This window comes from Crocodylus siamensis, chromosome 14, assembly GCF_052110815.1.
Source record: "Crocodylus siamensis isolate JL-2025a chromosome 14, ASM5211081v1, whole genome shotgun sequence".
In the NCBI taxonomy this organism is placed as follows: Eukaryota; Metazoa; Chordata; order Crocodylia; family Crocodylidae; genus Crocodylus; species Crocodylus siamensis.
Genome location: NC_143408.1, coordinates 8707529 through 8734504, shown reverse-complemented (window position 1 = coordinate 8734504; position 26976 = coordinate 8707529). Strand labels below are relative to the sequence as shown.

General features: G+C 59.2%; 2 protein-coding genes across 2 annotated transcripts in view; one reads left to right on the top strand and one right to left on the bottom strand.

Annotated features, from left to right (window-relative positions):
- Positions 1-14232, top strand: part of TBXA2R (thromboxane A2 receptor) — a 35413-nt gene extending 21181 nt beyond the window's left edge. Inside the window, exons 2-3 of the mRNA XM_090027158.1 lie at positions 9668-10676; positions 13221-14232. Coding sequence (XP_089883284.1) covers positions 9879-10676; positions 13221-13490 — 1068 coding nt within the window. The 5' untranslated portion in view covers positions 9668-9878 and the 3' untranslated portion in view covers positions 13491-14232. The remainder of the gene's footprint in view (positions 1-9667; positions 10677-13220) is intronic.
- A 913-nt stretch (positions 14233-15145) lies between these two features.
- GIPC3 (GIPC PDZ domain containing family member 3) lies at positions 15146-25595 on the bottom strand. Its single transcript, XM_090027304.1, has 6 exons — positions 25302-25595; positions 23611-23796; positions 20771-20951; positions 17875-17987; positions 16328-16409; positions 15146-15795 (listed from the first exon to the last, which is right to left on the bottom strand). Exons 1-6 carry the CDS (start codon positions 25593-25595, stop codon positions 15644-15646), a joined length of 1008 nt encoding a protein of 335 aa, XP_089883430.1. The 3' UTR covers positions 15146-15643.
- Between the last annotated feature and the right edge of the window lie 1381 nt (positions 25596-26976).

The window sequence follows — 26976 nt, the reverse complement described above, 5'->3', positions numbered from 1 at the left end:
ATACCCTGGTGCTCAAAAGGGCTTAGGCTCAAAATCCCTTAGGCTGGCTGGAACAGAGCGGGCGGGGGGGAGGGTCCCAAGTGTCTCACAACCCAGCAGACAGAAGGACCGTTCGGTCAGAGGTGACCAGTTTCACATCTTCCCAAGGTCTTGGCTTCATCTGCATCCACACCAGGAAATTAATTTCCTTCCTGCAGAGTTTTGCAGGGTGGCAAACCCTTCGCCAGCCAGCCCTCTGCAGAGATGGAGGGGCTTGTGGATTGGCTTCGTTGCGTGGGCTTTACACAAAACCATAGCAAATGAGAGATGGAGGGAGCCTCAGGAGGTCACATCTAGTCCAACCCCCTGCTCAGAGCAGGACCAGCCCCAACTAGATCATCCCACCCAGGGGCTTTGCCTAGCCTGGTCTTAAAAACCTCCAAATATGGAGAGTCCACAACTTTTCTAGGTAACCTATTCCAGTGCTTTACTACCCTCCTCATGAGAGTTTTTCCTAATATCTAACCTAAACTTCCCGTGCTGCAACCTCAGTTTGTGGCTTCAGTGCAGGTTTTAGGGTGAGCAGCACTTCCCTTGCTCTGTTCCTCCCAGGGCCTCAGGACACTTTGCTGAGAGAACATGATCCTCCCAGGAGAGAGGGGGAAGTGGAGGCACAGAGAGGGGCTGTCACACCTGAGCTCACCTGCTGCAGGAGGCAAGATGTGGTCCTGGAGCACTGGCTGTGGGGGATCTTGGAGCTCTCCTAGAGTTGCAGTGGAGTTTGGGGTTGGAGCAAGGGCAGCGAAGTCATGGCTCAGCCCTAGAAGGTGCTTTAAGGATTGGGTTTAGTGCCAGGCTGGGAGAGCTTGCAGTGTCCTCGGGCACCGAGTGCAAGAGCAGCGCAGTTCCCCGGTTTGGGGAAGCTTTGAGCTTCCAGCTGGGATTCCTGGCATTCCCCGGCTGTGAGCCTGGTGAACATATCCACATCAAAGCCTCTGTCTCAACCAGTTAAGAGCAGAGTGTCCCAGGCCCCGGTTCTGGGAGCCCTGCCAGGCTGCTGAGCTCCAGACAGGGTGGCTGGGGAATCAGAGCCGTGCTAATTGGGTGCTGCATTTTACCCACAAGACAGTTTGGTGCTTGCTCACTAATGGACCTGGTCTCTATCCTGTGCTACATGCCCACAGCTCCTGTGGAAAATACACCCGGGCACTGCGGTCTCGTGGGCTGATCCCATCCATCCCCCCGGTCTCCTGCCTGCAGGCAGCCGTCTCCCATCCCCCATGGGTCACCACCTCGCTGGGAGCACGTTTGCTGCTGCCCGGTGAGCCGTACTCTTGGTTTTTCATGCACAGCTGCACAGATGGAGAGGAGGTGTTGGGGCTGCAGGTGGGAGTCCCAAGATGTGGCTGTTGGGATCAGGGCCCCACTCCCTGCCTTGGGGGTGAAAGCTACAGATGGGAAGCGTGAGGGGCGCCTGCTCCGCAGATAGCTTGGGCATCTCAAATCTCCTCTTGTGATACTGCATGTTACCGGATGTCAATGCCCCATCATGCCCACAGGCCACGAAGGGCAACCCCTGCTCCAGACAGCCACGGAGCCGCTGCATCTGGTCAGAGCTGCAGCACCTTTCTGAATAAGTGACTACAAGGTGTGTGTATGTGCATGTGTGCGTGTGGGTGTGTGGGTGTGTATCTATATCTATATATACTAAAAGGTTTAGTCTGTCTGTCTGTAACACTTCTGGCCAACTGCGCATGTGCTGCCAAGGTGGCGATTGACGGGGCGGCCCCAGCTGCGTGGGCCCAAGTTTGCACCACTGCCAGGGAAGTTCAGCGGCAGGGACCATGCTCTGGCCGCCCGAGCAGCAGGGCTTTCCCTCACCTCGCTGCCCGGGGGCGAAGTGGGGGGATCACAGTGGCGGTGCCTTCCCGCTGCCTGGGCTGGACACCCCCCAGAGCGGCCGACAGGGAGGGGGAGGTGAGCAGGGAGGCAGGCGGACGCAGGCCAGGCGCACCCGGACTGGCGGGGGGAGTGGGGTCGGACCTGAAGCGGTGTGGGGGAGAGGGGGTGGAGATGGACTTGAAGCAGTGGGGGGAGGAGGGGAGCGGGGCCAGATCAAAGCGGTGGGGGAACGGGATCAAACCTGAAGTGGCAGGGGTCGGGGGGGGAGCTGGGTCGGATCCAAAGTGGCGGGGGGAGGGAAGGAGCAGGGCTAGACTAAGGGGGGCGGGGAACAGGGTTGGACTTGAAGCGGCACAGGAGCGGGGAAGGAGTGGGGCCAGACCGAAGCGGGTGACGGGGGGACGGGCTTGGACCCGAAGCGGCAGGAGAGTGGGGAAGGAGCGGGGCCAGACTGGAGCCGGGGCGGGGGGAACAGGGTCGGACCCGAAGAGCTGGGAGGCAAGTGGGGCTGCAGCAGGGCTGGACCCAGAGCGTGGGGCACGGCACCAGTAAGGGGACAAGCCAGGGAGGCACTCGATGCTTGGTGCACGTCCGCCCACAGCCCCCTGGGACCTGGTGTTGCAGTTCAGCCAGGGATGAGGGACAGAGCAATTACGGGGCTTGCTTAATGAAGAGCATGGCTTTGCGGTAGGCTGGGGAACGTGACTGATTTGTATCTGTCCTGACCGCTAGACTTAGCGTCACTCCACAGCCACGTGCCAACAGCTGAGGTGGCTTGAGCCTTCTGGATGGGACGGCCAAGTGACGTGGAGGCCAAATGCTCAGGCCCGGCGGGGGAGGCTCTGCTCCTGGCCCGGGTTTTGTAGCTGTCTCACTGGGCAGATCCCAGCCCCGTGCAAGGCCTGTTGGCTCCAAGCCCCGCAGTAGAGCACGCCCTGCTCCTGCTCACACCAACCAGGACCGGGGTGGTGAAGCTGCCCTGGGGGTCCCCAGCCGGAGCTCAGAGCAGCCCCGGGCGGTGCGCTGAGAAACATCCCACCACCGCCGTCCTAGCGGGGGGTGAGCTGGGGCACGCGAGAGAGCTGGGCGCACGCTGTGGGCACGCCCAGAAGCGCAGGGCCCGTGCACTGCTTCATCAGCGTAGCGGTTCCCAAGCAGCCGAGAGCCCTGCTTGCCGGTGGAGCGGCTGTCGGAGGGCTGGAAGTGCAGCTCCGGGTAGTCGAGAGGCAGGGACGTGCAGCCCTCTGGAGCTGTCCTGCGCCTGGTTTCTCTGCTCCCCGTGCCTGGCCTGGGTCCAGGTGGTCCTGAGCAGCTGTTGCCCCCTCTGCCTGTCATGCGGCTCCCGGGGGTTCAACACCCTTCCAGGCCAGGCTGCAGCCTGCGGCAGGGCAGGTGACAGACTCGCTCGCAGCCCCTTCCTGCCAGGGGCACTGCTCCCAGTTGGCGCACGCAGCCCCTTGCTTCATTGGCCCCACTGCGCTTACGGGAAGGACTGTTTATCACCACCCAGCATGATTTATTTATCCCTCGGCCTGGAGTAAATGGAAGCAGATGCTTCTGGATCACAAGGAGGATGCAGCCGCATGTGGTCTGAAGAGCGTCTCTCCACCCGCTCCAGCCAGTGTCGCAAGAGCCCCGTGTTGCCTCTGGGCACTGACGCAGGAGCCCCTCTTGGCTGGCAGAACAGCGTGTAGCAGGGCAGAGAGCCCCAGTCTGAACTGGCGGCATTTTCCCTCCGCTGTTTGTCTCTGGGCGGACTGTGAGAGCTGGCAGTACTGGGGGCAGTGGGGCAGGGCCTCCACATGCTGAGGCAGGGCGTGCTGGTCCAAGGTGGGCAGTGCCGCTCTGCCCGCGGAGGCTTGCCCTGGAGATGTTGAACACTGCACCATCCTTGCGGGTCCTTTCCTAGAGCCCCGTGCAGCCCTGCTGTGCCCTGGCAGACGGGTGGGGCGGGAAGAGGTGTGGAAGCTGTGCGATGTGGGGGGTTATGCCGAAGCCTGATGCGATGCCTGAATCAATGCAGCCTCTGAATTGCACCAAGGACCTGGGAAGTCAGGGCTGCAGAGCAGAGGTCTCCCTGCCCCCTTTGCCTGTGAAGCTGCCTGCAGAGGTGTTGTCCAGGAGTTTGGCCTCTCTGACTAGGACAGGGGTGGGCAAAATGCAGATGTGGCCCACCAGGCCGTTCTATGTGGCCCGTGGGGACCCTAAAAAATTTAGAAAATTAATATTTATCTGTCCCTGGCTGCCCGTCATGCAACCCTCGATGGCTTGCCAAAACTCAGTAAGCGGCCCTTCACCTGATATAATCGCCCACCGCCGGACTAGGAAGAACAAGGAGTCCTCTCCCCCCACCTGCGCAGCAACTCTTACAGGATTCAGTCTGGCCCTGCTCTCCACAGGCTCCTGCAGGGCTCCTGGTTTACACCAGTATGAGAGAGACCTCTGATCTCCAAAGTAAAGCAGCAAGGCCTATTGCAAACAGAGCATTACAGGTGATAGGAAGCCTGGAGGTGAATTTTAAAGCCACATCTGCAGTACAAGGCTTCATTGCCCCGGCTCTGGACCACGTGTCAAGGCTGGCTAGGTGCCTCCAGGGCAGGCAGGAGAGCGTGCTACTGCTCCTGCACCCTCTGTGCAGCAACCCTGCACACCTTCTCCCTGCAGGGCAAGGGGCCAAAACAATTCTCCACGTCCTCTCCCCTGACCCTGAGCACCGTGCTGTGAGCCCCTGGGCCATTGCTCCCGGCCTCTACCCCTTTGAAGAAGCTGTGCACGAGGCTTCTGGCTGCATCTGTGCAGGACAGGCTGTCCCAGAGGAGATGCACTCACCACACTCACTCCTGGAGACATCTCCATCCTTCTCCCCCTGGTTCACATCCTAGCAGTCACCCAGGGCCTCCTTTGTAGAGAAAATCTCTCTTGGCACTTTGCTCATACAACAATAGCCTGTGCTGGAAGCCAGTGGGATCGCAATACAATGGCACTTCTGACTGGACGGTCAGAGCAATTCCTCCATTTCCTGACATGGCCCTTGGCCGCTGAATGAGGAAAGACGAAGCTGCCCCCAAAGCGGCCACTGCCAACAAAGCTGCGGGAGGGGCCAGGACAACCTGTGCTTCTTTGGGGGGCTGCCACAGGTGTTTCGGTGTCTCCGTGCCAAGGTGTGTCATCTGCCTTCTGCCCCTGAGTCTGGTTCTGGTACAGGGCAGATTAACAAAACCTGGAGATCACAGGCCCGTTCAAGACCCCAGCAGAAGGTGGGGCCCCCCGTGCACATACTTCGTCTGGAAATGGATTGAAGTAAGCTGGAGAAAGCCTTCCTTATTCCAGAATAAGAGCATCCACACGGGGAGTTGTCGTGCGGTTCTGCGCCTGGCTCGTCCTCCCTCCTGACGTTGCGCGTCCCAAGGGTGCGCAACGAGCTGGTCGGGAATCTTCTGACAAAACCCCACTGTCAGAAACTGCCCATTTGGCTTAACCCAACAGCTTTGCAGATGCACGTTTGCTTGGAAAGGTTTTTGGCACATGCCGGTGCTTGGCTATTGGAAGCAGGCCCGGTTTGCCAACAGACTGCAGAGGCCCAAGAGCCTGCAGGCCATGGCTCTGTCATTCAGGTGGTCCCAGGGGAGGGACCCGGGGTCATCCAAGCGCCCCAGCCAGCTGGCTCCCAGGCTGTGGGAGAGTCAGAAAGGCCTAAGACCCATGGCCTGGTGGAGGGCTCTGCAGCCAGGCCTTGCAAGCTCGTGTTGGTGTTTCCAAAACAGCTGGAAGGGAATTTGGAAAAATGGAGGGTTGTTTTGAATGAGCGAAACCAGAGGCTGAAATGTCAGCTTCCCACCACGGAGAAGCTGAGCCCGTGCCAGCTCGTGTCGCACTTTGCTGAGAGGCGCTTCTGGGGTGCTGCTGCTTGGATGACCGGCACGAGGGCAAGGTGATGGGCTTCTGCTGGACAGGAGGGGGCTACTGGTGCCTGGGGACTGGGAGGAGTGGACCAGCCACACACCTGCCAGCCGAGAGCTGATGGAGACAGCGTGAGACTCCGGAGGGGGTTTCTGTCATGGAGACCGGCGCTTCTGCTGGTAGCTGGCATCACACGTAGTGGCAACGGTCATCGAGACGGTGCAGGCCAGTGGACTGGGTGCTTGACTGGGAATCAGGAGATCTGCAGGCTACTCCCAGCGCAGCCACTGACCCGCTGGGTGAGCTCTTTCACCTGCTGTCTCTGCACGCTGTGGGCATCACCGTCCTCTGCAGTGCTCAGGGCATGAGCATCCTTGTCTGCCTCCGGCATCTGGGATCTTCTGGAATGAAGTGCAGAAACTGTGCTCTTACCCCTGGACGCCTGCTTCACCCCTTCCCCAGCATGTGGGCTTGCAACCCACCACCCCGCCCTACAGCGACCCCTCAGCAGGGACTGAGCCTGGGTGCCTTCTTCCAGGGTGCAAGGGCTGGCCTGTTGGGATTGGAAACCACAGCTCCCATTTCCAGCCAGAAGGGCTGCCAGCGGTGCTGGGTGTGCCCCCAGCTGATCCATTGTAGTTTGTAGAGATAACCAGGTGCTCACTGGAGCAGGCACCGCCGCCAGGGTGAGTGCACGACACTCCCCTCCTTCGCACTCTGCACAGGGGCACAGTTAGGGAGACAAAGAGGGGAGGGTCACCCTGCAGCCTGGCAGTGCTCTCCAGAGAAATAAGACCCCGCTTCGGCAAGGAAGGGCATCGAGGGCTGCTGTTCTATCTTGGAGGCTCGAACCACAGAGCGCTTGGATAAATGGGGTGCAAAACCTCCTTTGCTGGTGCCTTGACTCTAACATCAGTCCCCCACATAGCCCAAGCTCTAACCCAAGTCCTCAGGTAGTTCAGGGACATCACCCCCTAGCTTGCACTTCTTGGTCTTTCCATGACAACATTTTGCGTAGCCCAAGTCTGGGGTGATCTAGCGGATGGCCCAGGGTGTGGGAGCGAGGGCCCTGGGTGGGGGAAGTGAAGGTCTGCTAGTTCAGCCCCTGGGGCCTGACACAGCCAGGCAGCAGCTCTGGCCAAGCAAGTGTGACTTCGCTTGTGCTTCCGCTGGTCCGGTAGGCCTTTACCCAGGGCTTGCTTGGACCTGGGGTAGGAGAAGCCCATTCGGTGCAAATCTGCACTGCAGGGAGGCACTGCAGCCCCGTTTCTTCCCCAGCCCGTGAGATGACTGCCAGGGGGTTGAAGGGAATCCCACAGCGGTGGCTCGCTTCCTGATTGCTGTAGGTGCAGTCCCACCTCACCTCTTTGCACAGCCTCGAGCTGCTGAACTCAGGCTTGGATCAGGAGGGCTGGTACTTTCTTGTCTCTACTGAAGTCAGAGCCCTCGGGATCCAGCCCAGCTTTTAAAAACCAAACCAAACCCTAGGTCTCTGCATTGCCTGCTGTTTGCGAGCCTCAGGCAGCATGGCCCAAAGGCTCCTCACTGAACCAGCGACTGGGAAGTTTGGGGTAAAGCCACAGCCTCTCTGCAGCCTTTCCCTGGCCATGTCACAAGACTGCTACCCCGGTCCTCTGCCATCTAAGGATTCCCCCCGTATGACCAGCAGCTCGTATCCACCAGCTGTGGGCACAAGAGGGGCCTTCACTCGATGGGGAATTGGGACCCTGTGCTTCTGCTCTCACTGTGGTCTCCATGTGCTATAGAGAACCACAAGGATGCTGGAGAGGAGGACGTGCAGACCAGAGACCTGGACTCAGGAAGAAGTGTCCATCTGTCCCCAAGTGTCGAGAAGCACCAGGCTTCAGACATAAATGACTGAGCACTGAGTAGCTCCTGACCCCAAACCCGTCAGTTGAGAACTTGGCTTGAGCAAGCTGTGGATGCAGCCTGGGTTTTGCACGATATTCCCGGAGCTCAGGGACCTCTGGGTATGTCTGGGCTGAGCTCAGCTCCTGCGACTGAGTTCCTGGCCGGTGACGAACAGCTTGCATACTGACCCCATCCTTAAAATAACCCTTTGCCCAGCTCATCTCCCCTTTCCACCGACGCCTCCATGGGGCGGACGGCCCATGATGACGTCCCCACTCTTTGCTGCTCCATCTGCTTGCGTCTTGTCTTGGCTTTGGCTTCTTGGCCATGCTCCTCACTTCGCCTTGCTGGGAACAAGGCTCCTTTCTCAAGGAGACAAATGAAGAGTGTGTCCTGTGGTGGGAGCATAGCTCGGCCAGGCTCCCCTCATCCATCATGGGAGGCGGCTGGGATAACTTAGGAGCCGCCTGACAGGAGACGAGCAGAAAACAAGTTTCTTTAAACAACGCACAAACAGGGATTATTGCAATCGTATAAACATCTCCAAATGGCTTTCCCCCAGCCAACACATTGCCTATAGAGTGAGGGGGCTGCTAATCCGAACCAGCTGCTCAGCGCCTCCAGCAGAGCTGCCATCTTCCCTCCGGAGAGGCTGGTGCTGGTGCTGCTCCCCTGCCACCCAGCCCTGCCACTGTCCCTCTCCGCTGGGGAGCTGGTGCCAGTGTGTTGCTCTGCCCAGGCCGAGGGGTGATCTGTGGCAAATGTGGCTGCGGTTCCCTTCATGGCAAGAGACTAGGAAACCACCGGATCCCCCCAGGTGCTTTCCACAAGGCACCGACCAGCCAGGAGTTATGGCAGGGGCTGGCTCAGAGCCACAAGGGAAAGGTGCTGTGTGCCCCTTGGTATGGCAGGTGCCTGGAGCCATCCGCTCCCCCACTGCGCAGAGGCAATGGGAGCTCAGTCCCTTCATCCCACAGATGACTTGGCTGAGACCCCTGCGGGAGGATGTGCTGGGCAGTTATGGGATGGCCAAGAGCAGTGTGCTGGATGCAGCAGTGCCCCCACAGCGAGCCAGCCCCTGCTGCAAGGACCTTCTTGTTCCAGACATCCCTGGGGAGGGGAGAGGTTAGTGTCAGTGGGTGTGTCCGTGTGCCCACGGCATTTGGACCATGGTGGGTGCTGAGCAGTGCAGTAAATACCCCATGGGCATGGGTGAGCACCCAAACCCATAATCACTTCTCTGCACCTTCTTGGGGCTGCACCCACAGAGCCACTAGCACAGAGCTGCGTAACACAGCAACTTCTCTGAGATGCTATTATACATCTTGGGCAGGGATGTCAAACTCTCCCCCTGGCTTGCGCTGGATCTGGACCATAGGGCTCCTTGCAGGCCGGATCCAGCCCAGGGCACAAGGTAGTTGTGGGGGTGGCGGTGGCTGCAGTGGCATTGGTGAGGCTGGCAGGGTCAGTGGTGGTTGTGGTGGGGCTGGAGGGGGAGGTGGCGGCAGGGACTGTGGCAGGGGCTGGCTCAGGTGGGACAAGCAGCTACGGGATGAATGGAGCTGAAGCTGCACAACCATCACTCTTCCTCCTGCCACCCCAGGCCATGTCTGCCAGGGACCAGGATTCTCCAGCAAGTCCTTTCCCCCCAGCCACACCCCTCACCCATGGGGGCTGTAAGGAGCCAGCTCCGGGGCTGTATATTTGACACCTCTGATGTAGAGTATACCAACTTGCTATTTCTGCAAGCTAGAGGAGCTGCTCTACTAGCTAAAGAAAACGAGTTATGCTGTCGGGGGGGGTCACACCTTCCTACCCAACATGGGGTAGTTTCTACCGGGACAGCTCCAGAGACTGCACCGCAGGCCTCTGGCTTAAGCCTCATGCGTGAGCGCAAGGAGCCGATCCAGTAGGTCTTGCCGCCCCCTTGGACACAGTAGCATCTCGGTGAGTCATGGAGCTGCCATATGTGCATGACCGGAAAACATTAACCCCCTCCCCTTTCTCTCTCCAGGCCTGGTGGAACAAGCACACAACTGCCTCTGCTGCTTCTCCAGAGGAAGAATTAGGTGGGAGCACTAACACTGGGACAGTAGGTGTCTGGCCCTTGGGAGAAGGACCTGTGGTACCATGGTGACAGCCTGGAGGCAGGCCTGAAGCTCAGCTGCAGACGTACCCTATACATATGGGCCAGGTAGCCCCTTCGTGCCTCCCGTGCATGAAATATGATGGAGCTTAATAACGCCAGCCTGGCCAGAGGGCTGGGCTTGTGCTTCCGCAGCATGAACATCAGCCAGGGCAGGAAGATCATTGCCTCGCCATGGTTCTCCACCATCTTTGGCACTGTTGGGCTCTCCTCCAACCTCTTTGCCCTCTGTGTCTTGATCAGCTCCTCCAGAAAGATGCACAGTCGCTCCCGCTCCTCCTTCCTCATCTTCCTCTGTGGCCTGGTGGTGACAGACTTCATGGGCCTGCTGGTGACTGGCTCCATCATCATCTCTTACCACTTCACCAAATTTGACTGGATGGAGGTTGACCCCAGTTGCTACCTCTGCAACTTCCTAGGCTTCTCCATGGTCTTCTTTGGGCAGTGCCCCCTGCTCCTGGGTGCCACCATGGCTGGTGAGCGCTTCTTTGGCATCAACCGGCCCTTCTCCCGCTCCAGCAACATGTCCAAACGCCGTGCCTGGGCCATGGTGGGCATGGTCTGGGGCTTCTCCTTCTTCCTAGGACTCCTTCCCCTCCTGGGCCTTGGGGAATACAGCCTGCAGTACCCCAGTTCCTGGTGCTTCATCACCCTGCTGCAAGACATCAAGAACAAGGTCTTCTGCATGATCTTTGCCCTGCTGGGTATCCTCTCTGTGGGCCTGTCCTTCATCTTCAACACAGTCAGTGTGGTGACGCTCTGCCGGGTCTACCACGACCGCGAGTCTGCACAGAGACGGCGAGACAGCGAGGTGGAGATGATGGTGCAGCTGGTGGGCATCATGATCATCGCCACTGTCTGCTGGTTGCCCCTGCTGGTAAGGACATCATTCCTGCTCCTCCTCTGGTTCCACCTCCTGTGCTTTCCTGTCTTGGGAGCCAGACTCGTGCAGGCGCTAATAGGCCAGAGCTCCTGTTCTGCCTTTGAGAGCAGCTGCTCCAGAAGAAGGAATAAGGACCCCCACTGTATGGGCCTGGCATGCAGAACCAGGCCAGGGCGGTATTTATTTCTCATTGGCTTGGGCCCTGGCTCATCTCCTCTGCAGTAGCACTCTCCCCAGCTCTCCTGTATCCTGGCAGCCTGGGACCACCCCCAATCCTTGGGCTTAAGTGACCCCCTCCCCATCAGCAAGTTCCCAAGATGAGGGTCAGGGGAGAGGGGGGAGGCAGCTGTCACCCCAGAGGCTCAGGCAGAGATCTGAGTCGCTGCGTGCCAGGATAGGTTATAAGGATAGGATAGGCCAAGGTGCCTGGGTTTCCTAACAGCAGCTCTGGGCTGTGACTGGGGCAGGGGGCTATTTGGTGCCAAGAAATTTCCTCCTTCACCTCCTGCCTAAGTGTCAGTGAGGGTGGCTCACAGCATGCTCTATTTCTTCTCCTTCCAAAAGCTCTTGGGCAGCTGCACACAGCTGGACGCAGACCACAGTGTGCCCACCTGCACTCCCACATGGGCACAGTGCCAGGGGCCTGCCGTGCAGGGACCCAGCCCTGGGCTCTGCACATGGAGCACTCAACCGGGCCTGGCATTGCAAGCTGCTGTGATCCCAGCCCACCCTCTGACAGGGAGGACCCCTCAGTAGCCACCACTGCCGAGACACGCCATGCAAGCCACCGAGCCCGGAGCTTGATGGCCAGGTGGGGAGAGCACACCCAGAGGCTGGGGGCTTCTGCCTGGGCTCCCTGCTTTGAGGGAGCCACTGCCTCACCTTCCCAACTGTAAATTGAGAGAAACAGCCCTTACTGCAGTGTTGTGAGGACTAAAAAGGGTTAATGACTACACTCACATGCACGCGCACATACATACATATGCATGCAGCATGGAAAAGGTTTCTGGCAGACTATGAATAAACCTGGAAGTCAGGATTGCAGGAGTCTGTCCCTGCCTTCGGGAAGTGAGTGGTGTCCAGTGGTTACAGCCAAGAGGAATGGGAGGCAGGACGCCTGGGTTTTCTTTTGGGCGGCTTGTCACAGGAACATGAGCAGTCACAGCTGCTCTCTGTGCCTCAGTTTCTCCCCTTGGTACATGGAGGCTAATTGTATTTCCTGACCTTCCCTGGAGGTAGATAGGACAAGCTGCCAATGCAAATACACCTGTGGCAAATGCAGCGGAGACATGGCCTCAGCATTATCCTCTGAATGCCACCACTGGGTCACAAATGCATTGACCCGAGAAACAATCCCAGTCTAGGGTCTTCCCCTTCCCAGGGCTGGCGCCCCTCTGGCTCTGCCTGTCCCGCCAGGCCTGCTGGCATGAAGGCTTGGCAGCGACAGCTTTGGTGTAAGGCCTTAATGCTTTATTTCATGATTTGGTCAAAGCAGACAAGCAGCCTCCCCATCTGGGCCTCTTTAAGTAGCTCGCTAAGAGCCACTAATGAGGGAGCATCAGCGCTTATGGAGTGATATGAATTATAGATGCCACAGGGAGGCACCAGGCTGGCATCTCACATGCACAGCTCTGCTGATGCCCCTCAGTCCTGAGCCAGACCCTCGTTTCTGCCCCCCACCCCCCCATGCTCCGCTGACCACGCAGCCCGTTACCCTGGCACCCCACACTGCAGTGCCCTCGGCCCCAGCCGGCACCACCGAGGCTCTTGCCAGTTCCTGCAGACCTCCTCCTACCCAGCCTCCCACCGGCTCCCATGGCCCTGCTTTCCGGCCTGCTCTCCCCCCTTCTCTCAGGTCACGCTTGACAGCTTTCCTGCTCTGGCTTTGCCCCCCAAGTCCTGCCGCCTCAGTTACTCTGTCCCCATACCTAGCTGTCCCCTCCCGCTCCTGGCCCTGCACTCATCTGGCTGTCACCCTCTGCCATCCTACCCAGTCCAGCTCTTCTTTCCCCATCCCCTGCTGTAATAGCCCCTGCCCCATCCTGCTTCCCCCAGCCCAGCTTCACCTGAGCACTCACCCGCCCCCACCCTGCCTTCCCCTCTCTACTCTCCTGTCTGGGGCTGCATCCTGCATGAATTACGCCCCCTGCACTCACCTGGCCTTGGTGCAAACCCACTCCTCCTTCCCCATCAGCTTCACACCCTGTTGCCTTGCTCCCCCTCATTTGCCCCAGCTGGGTTGGCAGTGGGAGCCTCCACCCAGCTGTGCCCCTCCCTTGCCCAGTACAGCCACAGTCCCAGGCCCCAGGCCCCAGGCCCCGGGCCGTGTCATACTACATCTTCTCAGCACCCCACCAGGCTGCTTCCTGGCACTCCTCTGGGGCCCGTTTTTCAAATCTGGGACAAAAGTCCCACTTCAGGCAGTGCTGGTGGTGCCAGGGCCCAGGACTGTCCTGGATGACTAGCCCTGCCCAGCCCCTCTGTCCCCCCACACCTGCTGTCTGCATCTTCTGTGCTAACCTCTTCCCCTGCCCCCAGATCTTCATCATCCAGACTGTCCTGCAGGAGCCATCCACAAGTGTCCTACCCCGGCAGATCCCACGGGAGACCGAGGACCTGCTGCTGATCTACCTGCGCATGGTCACCTGGAACCAGATCCTGGACCCCTGGGTCTATATCCTCTTCCGCCGGGCTGTCCTGAAACGCATCTACCCCAGCTTCAACTCCAGGCAGTCCATCGTCTCGCTCTACCCTGTGTTCAACCCCTCACTGCGGCGCAAGTTAACCCAGGAGTCTGTGCAGCTGTAGCTGGGGGGGGGGGGTGGTAAAGGGGCTTCGGGAGCGTGAGGTCAATGGGGCGATGTCTGGGCAGCCTCCAGGATCCTCCCCCTCGAGGCATCGTAGCAGCCTGCTGGGAGGTAGGAGTGGGGAGGAGGGGGCACTGCCCCAGGCTTGGACCAGGAATGCTATTGTCTGCCTCCCTTTCTGGGCCTGGCCTGCTCAGCAGCAGGACAAGGCTTCCTTCCTGACCCCTGCTGGGACCATGGGGCCTTCGGGCTAGTGGAACTGGGCTCTGAGTAGCCTCATCCCAGATGCGGCTGCACTCGCGGCCCTTGGCTGCCAGCACGGGAGTCTCTGAGATGCACATGCCTCCTCACCTCTGGCCTCCAGTGGTTCCCACACTCCTGGCTGGACTGTTTGACCAGAACAAAGCTCATTTAACCCCCACGTTCCCACCCCAGTTCTTCAGTCAGGAGCCCCAGCTGCATCCTTCCCTTATTTTTGCTTGACAGAGGATCATGCTCCAGAGCCACTGTCTCTCCCCCACTGTCACTAGTGGGGATGGGACTGGTGGGCCTGGAACTGCCTGCCCAAGGACTGGCCTGCAGCACAGACAGGGGCTTCAGCTACTTGGAGCAGAGCCCACCCCCCATGGCCTGCGGCGGGGTGGGGGGATTGCACTGTGGGCACAGCTGCAGGACGATGAGGATGGAGCTTGCCATTGACACAAGCCACATGCATGCTCATGACAGTAATAAAGTCTTGGCTTCTCCTGCTTGGCGTGCCTGTGTCCTTTCTCAGGTAAAGCTGCACTGAGTGTCCCTGCTGGGCTCAGGGGTGCTGGCTGGGAAAGGGGCGAATTTTAGAGCCCGGGGTGGGTGGAAGGGACAGTTAAGCCCTGGCCTCCACCTGCTCCGTTTGCAAGAGCCTCTGCCTGCTCCATACATACAAGACCAGGGGCGGGCAATTATTTCAGGCAGAGGCCGCTTACTGAGTTTGGGCAAGTCATCGAGGGCCAGATGATAGGCAACCAGGGGCAGATAAATATTAATCTTCTACATTTTTTAGGGGCCCCGCAGGCTGGGTAGAACGGCCATGTCCTGCCCACGGGCTGAATTTTGCCCACCCCTGTGCAAGAGCCTCCACCAGGTCCCTTATCACTCCTACAGTCTGAGGAAATGCAAGGCTGCTGCCTTTCGCCCGCCATGTCTTTGGATCCCTGGGGTGCCCACAAGTCCCTTTTGCCAGCATTTCTCCACTGCTGAATCAGAGTTGGTTTTCTCCCACAATCACATGACTCCAGGAGCCAGGGTTTCAGGGGAGGCCCTAAAGTAATGTGTGGCCTTCAGTGAGATCATGAGATATTGCTGGTGGGTCCTTTGATCCCTCTCCCAGCTCTGCTCCCACTGCCCGAACACCAGACACCATCAGCCTGTGACAGAGGCCTTTATTCCCCTTCTGCACTGCCCAGGCGGACGGCACGGCCCAGCCCCAAGGGCGCCCCTGCCATCTGCATGCACTCAGTGCCCTAGCCCTGCCCTGCTTCATCCTCCCCCTCCTCCCCGCCAGCCCAGGGACGAACCAGGGCTCAGAGGGAAGGGACTCGTGCACTGACAGAGTCATGCAACCACCTGCAGCAAAGGGGCCATGCAGCGAGGGTCCTGCTTCAGCCAGCTCCTGAGTCCGCACAGTGTGGGCTCCTCTTCTCCCTCACTGGCTCTGGGGAGGAGTCCTGAGGGCAAGGGTAAGCCCATGCCCATCCCCATGACAGCCCCCCCACTGCTGGCCCTGGTGGGCTTCTTCTACCTGACCACCCTGTGGAGACCCCAGCCCAGCTCTGGGTATACATGGGGAAGAGGGAGGCAGAGACACCACCATGCCTCCACATTATCCTTTCAGAACATGATGCCCACTGGCTCCCTGGGTGCAGGAGGGGGCCCAGGCTGTGCAGGGCCCCTGGCTGCTGAGCAATGACAGCCTGAGCTCTGCGGGGAACAGGTCCCGGGGGTCCAGGACGCAGGCCGAAGGCTGCCCAGAGGGAAACCGCATGAGCTGAGCCCCTGCCCCCCTGCTTGGAGTGGAAGACAGGGGAGACACATCAGGGATGGGAGCTGGAGGAGGAAGACCCAACGGCATTGGGGAAGGTGGGGAGACGCAGAACAAGTGCTCGCAGCACCATGCTACTTCCTGCCCGCCTTGGCTTCACTGATGGCCGCCCAGACCTCAGCCACGAAGTCGCCAGGGAAGGCAAACTCGCCCAGCACCGAGTCCAAGCCCTTGGCAAATTCCTCAGGGCTCGGTCGCTCCTTCGCCGTCTCCACCATGGTCGAGGCTGCAGAGAGAGGCAGAGAGCTCAGCAGGGGCTGGGGCCAGGGCTGGGGCTCTTGACCTGGGGTGTGGGGGTGCCCCTTGAGCCAAGGAGGGGGCTGGGCTTGGGATTCTTCGGTGCTTCTTTGAGTCTCGCTGTGTGTAGACAAAAGGGAACATGGAGCGGGACTCAGACAGCCTGGAGCCCAGCTCCTGTTCCAGCCCAGCCCCTTGGGACCAAGCTCCAGCACACCCTTTGCAATGAGCTGGTTTCTCCTCCTTCCTGCCACCTGGGCACAGTGCTACCTGACCTCAGGAGGCAGGGCTCAGCACCCTTGCAGGGGTCCAGCTCTGAACAGCTTCCCATGGGCCTGGGTCCCCACCACCAGCCCAGCACCAGGGACCCAGACCTTCCCACAGACCCAGGGCCGCAGCTTCCCAGCAAAGGGCTCAGCCCTGAGGGCAGCTGGAGGGAGAACAAAGGGCAGACCTGTCCTGCTCCCCCTTCCCTTCCCTCCCACCATCCCCCCCCACCCCCGACACCCTGTCACATTCACCCAGATCTGAGTCCCGGATGCCCATGTAGCTCTCCAGCAGGTCGTCCACCTTCTGGGCAGCCTCCTCCTCGAACTCGCTGGGCTGTGGGCAGGAGGCTGGGTTAGGTACCAAAGAGCTGCTATTTGCACCACAACATTGGCCTCTAAGCCCTTTGCCCCCTCCTCTCTATTAGTGATGGGTCCAGGGTCCGCAAGTCACGGGCCGCACAGGGTGTATCCCAGGGAGCTGTGGCTAACAGGCCGTCCAGGATCAGGGCCCCATCCTGCCTCAGGGCACAAGGGAGGAGAGCCAGCAAGGCCTGAGTGATGCTGAGCCTTGGCCAGGTTGATTGATTGCTATACCGCAAGGAGAGATGCCCCTGCTTCCTGCTGGTTTCTGCTTGTCCTCAGGAAGCAAAAGCCCCCCAGGCCCAGAAGACCAATCCCACATTTTGCCCCAGGGGCATAAGGGCCCCTGCAGCTGCTTGTACCTCTGCGGTGCCACAGCCCTAAATTCACTCCCCCACAGATAGAAGGCTGGCCAAGACCTGGGCCCTTGGCACCACAGTGTCTCTATAGGTCACCTTCACCGGGGCCTTCTTAGCTCCACTGCAATGATGAGACCTGCTGGCTGGCCAACATGTATGACACGTGCCACACGTGTGTGTATTTGTGTTCATGCAGGACTGGGCACAAGTGCCTGTGTAGCCAGACATGCTTGCACACGACTGGCCATGACCACCCCCAGGAGGTGTGCAGTTGGGTGTGCTTGGAGCACCATGCACATGTGTGGCTGTGAGGGTAGGTGAGTGTGTACTCACACTAGTGTCTTCACCGGCACCTGGGTGTGTCTAGAGGTGTGGTGGAGAATGTGGCAGCTTAAACTTAGTCAGCAGCGGGGAGTGGGAAGCTCTGTTGAAATGGCTAGAAGGCTGTGACAGCAGCAGCTATGCCTGCAGCACCAGCTCCAGAAGTAGCAGCTCCAGTGGGACCGACGACACTTTATGCAGCATCTTCTGGAACGGATGCCGGCAAGTCCCTCCACTCCCAGACAGGGAGAGTGGAGCACTCTTGAAGACAGGGCCAGCAGATGACCCAGAGGCCTTCTTAGAGACCTGGGAGCAGGCGGCAGAGCCTGCTGCTGCCTCGGACCTTCTAGACATTTTAATAGAGCTTCTGAGTCCATGGTGCTGGGTAAGTTTAAACCACTGCATTCTCCACCACACTTCCTGACAGGGTCCTTCTGCTGCCTGCCAGTGCCAGAGCTGCTACCCCGCACCACTCCCACCCCAGACACCTGGGTCCTGTTCCCTGTGAGCTGCTGCTCCACAATTTCCCTTCAGGCAGGCAGCAGGCAGCAGCCAGCAACGTGCCTGTCCAGGCCTGAGCAAGCAGGGGCTCTGATGGGCTCAGGTGGTGACGGCCTCTTTCTTGGCAGAGGGAGGCAGCCCACAGTGGGGACCAGCAGTGCACACTGGGGGTGCACTCACCCTTGCTCCTGGCATGCTTGCCCATCCATCCCACCGTGCTCTGCCCTGTCCCTGTCCCATGGGTGGCAGTTCACTTACCAACTCCTCTAGGGTGGCAGTGCCCTTTGTGCGGAGTCGCAACGTTTCCTTCCCACTGGTCACCCTGCCTTCGCCTGGGCACTTGCTGCTCTTCGTCCTCTGACCAATCATATCTGGCAACACAGATTGGGGGGGTTAGAAAGAGGGGAGGTATGGGGCAGGTTCCTACCATCCCCCACACACCCCCAGGGACCATAGCGGCAGAGGGAGGTGCAGTCAACCCCCAGGGGCAGCAGAGGCAGCTCTGCAGGGGTACCTCGACAGAGGCCAATGCCAGCTCTGGGCAGAGGGACCCTGGGTGAGACTAAGTTAGGGATTTCAGCTGCAGTGACCCTACCCACAAACCTATACACAGAGCTCCAGTCCATGGGAAGCTGGTGGGGTCTGGGGGTGGATTAGGCCTCTCATGGTCTATTAGGTATGGGTGGGGGATAGAGGAGGCACGGAAATAGGCTGTTAACTGGCAACAGGGGCAGATCTAGGGGTTTGGGGGCGCAGGTGCAGCCCCCTTCCACTGTGCTGCACCCTGAGCTCTCTGGGCTATGCAAGCGCTGTGGGAGGTGGGGCTGGGGCAGAGTCCAGCACCTGCACAGACACTCCCCACAGCCCCAGCTGGAGCGAGTCAGGAGCAGCCTTGGGGCCTCCCCATTTCCTCATGCCCTTGCCCAGGTCAGCCAGGAACAACACCAGTGCCAGGCAAGTCCCCCTTCCCATGCCTCTCTGGGCCTGCCGGTATGTGCAGGGGGGTTGTGTGCAGGAGAGGGGCAGGCATGGAGGGGAGCTGTGTGCACAGAAGGGCTTCCAGGGCTGGAGGAAGGTGTGTGTGCAGGATGGACTGGGGGGTGTAGAAAGGAGGCACGGTGGTGGGGCGAAGGTTAGAGGTGCTGGGAAGTGTTAAGCCTTGATGTGGGGCTTGGGTGGGCATCACAGACGTGGCTGTTCAGGAGGGCTCCCTGCCTGGGGATTCAATCTGGGCCTGGAGGAATGAGCTCCGTGCCCCTTCCCATAGTGAATGGAGCTAAGGGCCCCTGGGCACCCCATAGCCAGCACCCGGGGGAGGCTAACAGCCAGTTAGGGGCCAGGCCTGGGCCAATCCCTGCTGCATGGACCAGGAGCACCTCCTGGTGGGCACCGTGGGCATCTCAAGCAGACAGACAGTCCTGCTGTAGGAGCAAGGGGTAGCTGGAGGCCAAGGGCAGAACCAGGAGCCCCAAGGTGATGTGGCCTGTGGTGCTGTGGCCACAAAAGCCACAATCCCAGTCATGCATGTGCACATGTGAGGGCAGTGACCTCTGAACATCCCAAGCAGCACTGCCTGGCCGGGGACCTTGGGGGTGGGTGAGCTGGGGCAGGCTGCTGCCCAGGGCCCAGGCTGGCAAGGGAGTGCCCTGAAAAAATGCCCCTCTTCTTTCCACACACCCCAGTGACCTCTATGGCAGACCAGCCTCACCTTTATTCTCCTCGGAGTGCCAGGATCCAGCGGGACAGGACAGGAGGGGGCAGACGAGGTCCATCTGCCACTGCTGGCTCTGCAGGCCAGGGGGAGGGAGCAAGGGGGCTGCAGGGGCTGAAGCAGGACTGGCATGACCCCAGTCCCTTGGCTAACTCTGCGTGACCCCCGCTATCTCCATGGAGCAGCTGCATCCTCCCACCAGCTACATCAGCAACCCCGGACAGGGCTCCTGGGAGGCGTAACATGCCCTTGGGCTCCCAGGCTCCCTCGCTGATTCAGCTTCCAGAAGCAGGACAGCCCCTCGCTGGCCAGCTGACTACAGCGTTCCTGCCCTGTGAACCCAGCTGCACCATGGGCTGTCATGCGTGCTACACACGAGGGCCCTGGCACCAAAGAGCTGCTGCAGAGAGCTCAGCTGAAAGAACAGGGAAAGACACAGCCGAGCTCATGCTGCCTCTGTCCCGCTGCCCAGCAGAGCTCTGCTCTGGAGGGGCTGGGGCTGGGGCTGGGGCTGGGCAAGCAAGGGAGCTTGCAGGGCAGGAGCAAGGAGCAGTGACCAAGCTGTATAGGATGTGTGCACAGGACTGGGACCAGCAATTTGGGGTCAGGTCTCATCTCGGTCATAGCTCCACGATGCAGAGGCAGTCACACCCTCCCTGTTGGTCCTCCTGACAACAAGGGATCCCCATTCCTCTGCTTCTCGGGTGATTGAGACACTGCAGGAGTGCTGGGTTGGACATGTAGACAGTGCTACAGCACCGCACAACAGTGCCATCACGCCCGACCTGCATCCCCATGCTGTCCCACCCTGGGTCTCCCCTGAACTGAGACTTCCAGCAGCTCCAAAAGCAGGGTCTGTGTTCAGGGCAAACACGACACACACTCAGATGTTTTGATCCCTTCGTTTGAGGTTCAAGGCTGGCACACCAGCCCTCTGCTCACCCTGCTTGGCTTAATGCTAGAGGCAGTGTGCATTGCTTTCCTGTCTAGGATGCTGGGCCCTGCCTCTGGGGGATCTCTCCAGCAGGGGCAGGGGCAGGGGAAACACCATGCATCTGGGTCCATGAAGACAGTTTTCCTCAAGTGCCCGGGGGATAACTGCTCTTCTGGCGTGGTTTAGTACCCACTGAGGTACTGGGGCTTTAAGCCCACTTTATGGAAATGGGAGGCTCCTCCCTAGCTTGCTCCTGTGGCCATATGGCTGAGGGCAAGCAATACTTGGGGGCATCTGAACCCAAGCCTCTGGGCTTGAGCCTGCACATAGGGTGCCCGCCAAAACCATTGGAAACATGTGAAGGCCCTGGTGGGTTGGAGGATGTTTGCCAGTTGTAGGGCCACTTATGGTTCTGGACTGACTCGTGGATTTTGACTCGATTTGGCTGATTTGGCTTGGAACACAAAAAAGTTCTTTTAAAAAAAAAGCTGCGGGGGGGGGGAACTCACCAAATGCCTTTTTGGGCTGCACCAGCCTGAGGGTGAAGGTCTGGGACCTGGGCAGCTCCCTCAGCATCTTGGCAACTTCGTAATGGCGGCAGCCCACAATGGTCTGGTCATTGATGGCCTCGATGCTGTCGCCCACACACACGGTCTCGATGCGGTTGATGATGCTCCCTTCTTTTATCCTCTAGAGGGAAGCAGAGACTCAGCAGATCAGTGATACCAAGGCCCAGAGCTGGGCAGAGGAGGCTGGGCGCAAGCAGGCAAGCAGAGGATACAGGGACTGCTGTTGCACTCTCCCATAGGCAGCCACTTCTGGGGTGGGACACAGCAGCACACAACAACGCTGCACAAACCAGAGCAAAAACTCAGAACTGACTGGGAATTTGGGGGAGAAGGAGCGTGATTCTCTGTCGGCCTGTGGCCAGGATGCAGAGCCCTGGGGCAGTGCCGGGCTACCTGCTATCTGGACCCCTCACAAAGGGAACTGCTCCAGCAGCACTGCCCCCCGACCTGCCAGTGCTGGGGCTGTGCAGACAAGAAGTGCGAGCCTCTGAAACCCAACAACTTGCTCCCAGTACCCTTGGGGGAATCTCCCATCCCAGTTTGAGGTGGTTGGACTCAGCTTGAGATACCTGCCTAAATCCAGACTCGGGCCTCGCAGGCATGATGAGGGCTGACCCCTTTGTGGGACACGACAGCCTGGGGCGGGGGCCATGCTCCTAGCTCTGGTCCCAGCACTCCAGGTTCCTCCTGCTGGACCCTCCTCAGCCCGCTTGCAGCCGGGCTGAACACAGGCACGGGCAAACCGGGTGGCTGCCCACGGCCCAGACAGAAAGGGGACCCAAAATGGTAATTTTTTTTATTATTATTGTCATTATCTTTGGCGAAGGGGCACCTGATACTGAAAGTTTGCTGGGGGCTGCCCAGAGTCTAGGTATGATGCTGGCTTGCAGGCAGAGACATCCCAGCAAGGGACCCGCGGGCACTGGGGAGTGTCCACACTGCTCTTTTTGTTCAGCCGCAGGGCAGTGCCTGAGTGAGGGTGTGAAACCGCAGGCCTCAGCATCTAACCCTTCCCCACTGGTGCCAGAGAGGAGCAGCTGCCTAAAACTAGGGCTTCTGGTGCATGCAGCGTTAAGGGGGGTTGGAGTCTCAGTTTCAGGGCAAATCAAAACACAGGCAAAGTTTTTCAAAATTTCCAGCCAGCTGGATGCTCCCCAACCCTGCACCCAGCTGCTCTGCAGTGTGAGACTGGTACCAGCAGGGACCGAGGAGAGGCTGGGTTTCACTTGGTGGCTGTGAGGTCAGCCACTAAAACAGCCTGCCAGGGGATGGGGACTCGGCAGCCTCCAGCATCCCAGCCCTGAGGTCCGCCTGCCGCGTTGCTCCATTACATCTCGTTTCTTCTCTGAGCAGCCCCTGCTCTGTGCGGGTGCCTCTGGGCAGCACAGCCCTCTGCCAGCCCTGTAGATGCCAAACACGAGCCCAGCTCTGCAACAGGCTCCCCAGGAGCAGAGGGGACTTCCTGGGTAAGGCCCGGACTGGGGAGCCAGGCCCGGGAGAAGCAGTGCAGCCTGGCAGCCAAGGGTCTACTTGGTCCTGCCAGATGGACCCGGGCCAGCAGCTGTGGGAAAGGAAGACCCGGGCCCCCAGGGATGGCTGGAGGCTCTTGTCCGAGGCCTCGCCTGTCCAGTCCTTCCCTACTTAGCAGGTGAAACAGCAGCATTCCTTGGAGCCAGCTTTCCCTGAGCTGGGGGAAGGGGCTCTCCCTCCTCTTCTCTGGTCAGCAGGCCTCTGCTCAGAAAGCTTTTCCCTAATTATCTTTGTCTTCCCTTGAATTTCCCCGCTTCATCTTGAAGGGCCTGATCTCCCATCACCAGTGCCAGCACCTTCCACTGGGGAAGAAGTGCTGCAGTGGTGGGGTGACCTCCCCCGCGGGACAACCCTCCCAACCCCTGGCTAGGGGCTGGCTCATGCCCCGTGGCACGAGGGCTCAGCTCCCTGCTGGAGCTGCGGGGCTGTTCCTGCGCGAGGCTGGGCGCTGTCATGCTCCATGGACACCCCAGTCCTTCCCACCACGCTGTGCCTGGGACTGGCCCTCTCCTGCTCAGTCGCTATGGTATGGAGGCCCAGTCTCTCCTGCACAAGCTCTCCTGCATCCTTGGCCTGTCCTCACATCTGGTGCAACTTCAGCAGCTGGTCACAGGCAGTGGTCCCCTGCCGCCAGTTGGACCACCCTCCTGCCCATGCCTCAGAGCCTTTTACAATACATGTGGTGGCAGGGAAGGTTGCAGCGATACAAAATATTTACACCCTGTCTGTGGCCAGCTGTGCAACCAGCTGTCTCTGCTCCCAGAAGCCAGCACAAATGCCAGCGCTGGCCAGTAATGCCCCTCCCTGCGCCCTCCCCCCACCGGCATGTTGAGATTTCAGGGAGAAACAGAAGTAGTTTGATCCAGAAACGTGGCTGCAGTGCATGGTGGGAGGTGAAGCTCAATGACCATGCTTCCCGTCTGCCCCTCCCAGGGTGCATCGTGGCCTCGCCTCTCGGCAAGGAGATCCAGTCGTGGGAGATGGAGCGATTCCCTCTTGGGAGCTCAGCCCCGGGGGGTGGGAACAGGGAAGCAACTGAACAGCAGCTCCCATGAGGCCATGCAGCGGTGTAATCACACCAACACTTTTCAACCTTTTTAACCAAAAAAAATGGAAATTCCCCATTGATCCTGGATACTGTTCACCAACCCCCCAATTCTCCAGCAGCCATTTGGATGGAGAATTTTAACCCATCCCCATACTGCTCTCCAAGGTCTCTCAGGCGTGCCGCTAGCCCGGGCACCTCCTACCTTGATGAAGGCATAGCCTGCCCCATTGTCTGTGATGGTCAGCCCCAGAGCATCCTCCGTCTTCATCACCTCCACTTCCTTGGTCTCACCCCGGACGTGTGCAAAGATGAAGTCCTCCAGGCCGATCTGCCCCCCCAGTAGCTTCTGCATGTCCACTTTGTGGGTGTTGAGTGTGCAAAACAGGATCTGCGGAGAGCAGCTCATCACTGCCTGGTACACCGTGCCCGGGCCTTCCCATGCTGGGGCTGAGGGCACATCCAACGGGCACAGTGGTTTGGAGCAACCCCAGGCACACCCTACATGTGCACTGCTCCCAGCTGGCCCAGCTATGGCAACGAAAGCAGGGATCAGCCGGGGACCCTGTTTTCACCTAGGGAACAGGGCTTTCCTGGGCAAATATCAGCATTCACTCACTGAGAAGGGGCTCTGTTTCAAGCAAGCACAAACCCCCTTTTAAGCCCTCTGCATTATCAGCAGAAGTGCAGGGTTTGCCTCACACAGCTGGAAAGATGTGGTGACTTTCCAAGGCAGAGAAATGGGGATTGCACTTGTTAGGTGGTAGCATGGCAAGGGGCCTTCAACTCACACAGCTGGGACAAAGCCAGGCTCATCCCCTGCTCTCCTACAGGTAACCTACTGGGCAATGCCCCAGTGCCTTTGTGCCTCAGCTTCCCCACCTGCAAAGTGGGGCTAATTAACCTTGCTTAGCTGGGAGGCAGCTTCACGCTGCATCTGTGCCCACCATGGGGCCTGCAAGCAGCATCTTCAAGAGCCAGGGTTGATCTCTGAGATCTGTCAGCTGTTGTAGCCACACAAGACCCTCAGCCTCATCCTGGCAAGACCGAAGGGGAAGAGCCAGGTATGGGGCAGGCCCCGCAGAGGGGCATACACAGCATTGCAAATCCCCATCCTACACGAAGCCCCAGGCCTGCTCCACACAGCAGCAGCACAACGTGGAGGCTCTGCAGCAGCCGCAGCTCTGCCCTATGCAATGGCTGCCAGGAAAGTCACAGCTACCCCAAACTGGGCTGTACCAGAGAAGAAGCCCGGTAAGCCTCACAGGTCCCCTTTGCCAGCCAGGGCCCTGCTTTGACTGATTTGCCCCTCACTTGTGCCATTCCCTGATGTGCCCAGAGCCCTTAACCAACATGGGGCCACAAACTTCACTACCAGTCGGTGCTGGACTGCCTAGGGCAGACTCAGATTAGGGTGCTGGCTCAGAAGCACCTAATCCGGTGCTTTCTTAACCACGCTGCTTGCTGTACAGCAGGTCCTGGGTTTAGATCTTTCCCAGGGTGAGGTGCGGGCGGCAAGGAAGTTAAAGAAACTGAGGCACAGAGAGGGAAGTAACAGCCCAGGGGTCCCAAAGCAACTGGCAGCAAGGTGGGCTGCCTGTGGTGGTCCACACTGCTTGCCAGGTAGAGGCAAGCTGCACCCGAGGCCAGGCTCAGGCCTAGGAGGTTGTGATGCTGTGAGGCATGGCATCACAGAGGCAAGCCCACCACTCTTGACCAAAGAGCTTGGCACTCACCCTCTGGTAACCAGAGCTGGTAAGCTGGAACGTGCCCGGGCTCTGAAAGAAGCAGGAAATGCCCCTCCTCCTCCTTTCCCGAATTGGATCAACATGGTAAGGATGGCAGAGGAGAGCCGTAGCCTGCCCCACGCCTCCATGCAAGCCGCGCTCCCCTCACCTCAGTTGGAGAGATGCTGAAGACCTCGGCGATTTTGGCATACAGCTCCTTCACATTGGTGAAGCCCTCAATCTTCCCGGTGGGGCTGCCATGGGCCAGCTGCGTGTGGAATACCAGCCTGGGCCGCACCCGTGGCGGGGGTTGCGAGCCGTGAGAGTGGGCAGCGGGGCCACTGTCCTCCTTTCTCCCCACCTCAGGTGAGGCCTCTGCAGCCCCCAGCTCCTGAGCCACTCCGTTCTCCATGGGCTTCTCCTCCTCACTGGCTTTCTTGTTCTGTCTGCCTGACCGGTGCATCTTCCTGCCACCCAGCTTTCGGGGGCACAATGGCAGTTCTCCCTACTGAATTATAGATGCCCGCTAGCTCCCAGCCCGGCAGTAAGGCGATCCCAGGCCCATGCAACCTGATCCCCTGGGCACAGGTAATTCAATTAGTGTCAGATGAGCTCTCTTCCACGCAGGCAGGTGTGGCTCTGCTGAGCTGCAGGGACAGGGCAGGCACCATGCCAGAGGAGCTACAAACACCTGCAAGCAGCAGCTGTGCTCACAGGTAGGGAGTGTGTTTGCTCACACCGGGTATTAGCTCCCATCAAACAGCCCACATGCATTGCCTATAAAACCAGCCCCTTCTTGCATGGTGTGGCAACCCCCCCCCCCCCAGTGAAAGATTTGTGACTTGGTTTTGCCACAAGAGCTCTGTGACAGTGGCCAAGATGACAGGACATGAGAGCTTTGTAAGCCAGACAGCCCAAACCTGTCCAAGCTCAGTTTCACCCCAGGCTGCACTCCCCAGTGCTGCTTTACCTGACAGCTAGTACATGGATTTGCACTTCTGAGTGTGCAAAGCTGCACCTCAAACAGTCTGGGTCCCGAGGACACCACTCTATGCAAGCACAGAAACCAACATCAAAAGCCCTGTGCAAAAGCCTGACTGACACCAAGAAATTGAGCCACAAGCATTGCCTCTCACGGGGCAGTTTAATGACACCACAAACATTTTGTGCCGCTCTGCTCAGCACATCTGCTCTGTGCCATGCCTGCAGGTCAGAGTCCGGCCTTCACTCCCACAAGCAAATGCTGTGAGGCTTGCTGGAAACAGCAGAGCAGTGGGACTCCTGGCTGCTTTTGGTTCTCCGGTGCGCCAGCCAACCTGCAGTGAGGCCTCGGCACAAGACCCAGTGCTGGGACTGAAGTCAGGACAGACCCAGGGTTGCCTTCAGATTCCAGGGCAATTTGGGAAGAAAGTAAATGGGATCTTTTTTCTCAGTTCAGGGGTGGCCACAATTGGCACGGACAGCCTCTGTGGGTGGCATATGGCAGATGAGGGAGGGAGCACCAGGCATATCAGCAGATAGGGCAGGGAGTAGAAAGCAAAGCAACAAATTAGGCAGAGAGCACAGGGAAGGCAGCACAAAGCAGGGCAGATCAGGCAGGGAGCATAGACCAGGAGGCAGAAGGCAGTGCAGTAGATAAGACAGGGAGTACAGGGCAGGGGCAGAAAGCAGAACAGATCAGGCAAGGGAAGGGGACACTTGGAGTGACACTTGGGGAGGCCACAGGGCTAATTTGCAGCATGCCTACCAAAAATGTTGGCCCCCCCCATTGTACTCAGTTGATCTGGAATCCCAGAAACAATGAATTTCCAGCCACAGGCAGCCTTTCTAACGTACCACTCCAG

What these genes read in the sequence shown, in the direction of transcription:
- GIPC3 (XM_090027304.1), bottom strand. Translation starts at nt 25,595, where the DNA reads ATGCACCGGTCAGGCAGACAGAACAAGAAAGCCAGTGAGGAGGAGAAG. An exon ending in CAGGCTATGCCTTCATCAAG is followed by an intron (nt 20,952 to 23,610) that starts GTAGGAGGTGCC and finishes GCTTCCCTCTAG; the next exon opens with AGGATAAAAGAAGGGAGCAT. An exon ending in CTGCCACCCTAGAGGAGTTG is followed by an intron (nt 16,410 to 17,874) that starts GTAAGTGAACTG and finishes TCCTGCCCACAG; the next exon opens with CCCAGCGAGTTCGAGGAGGA.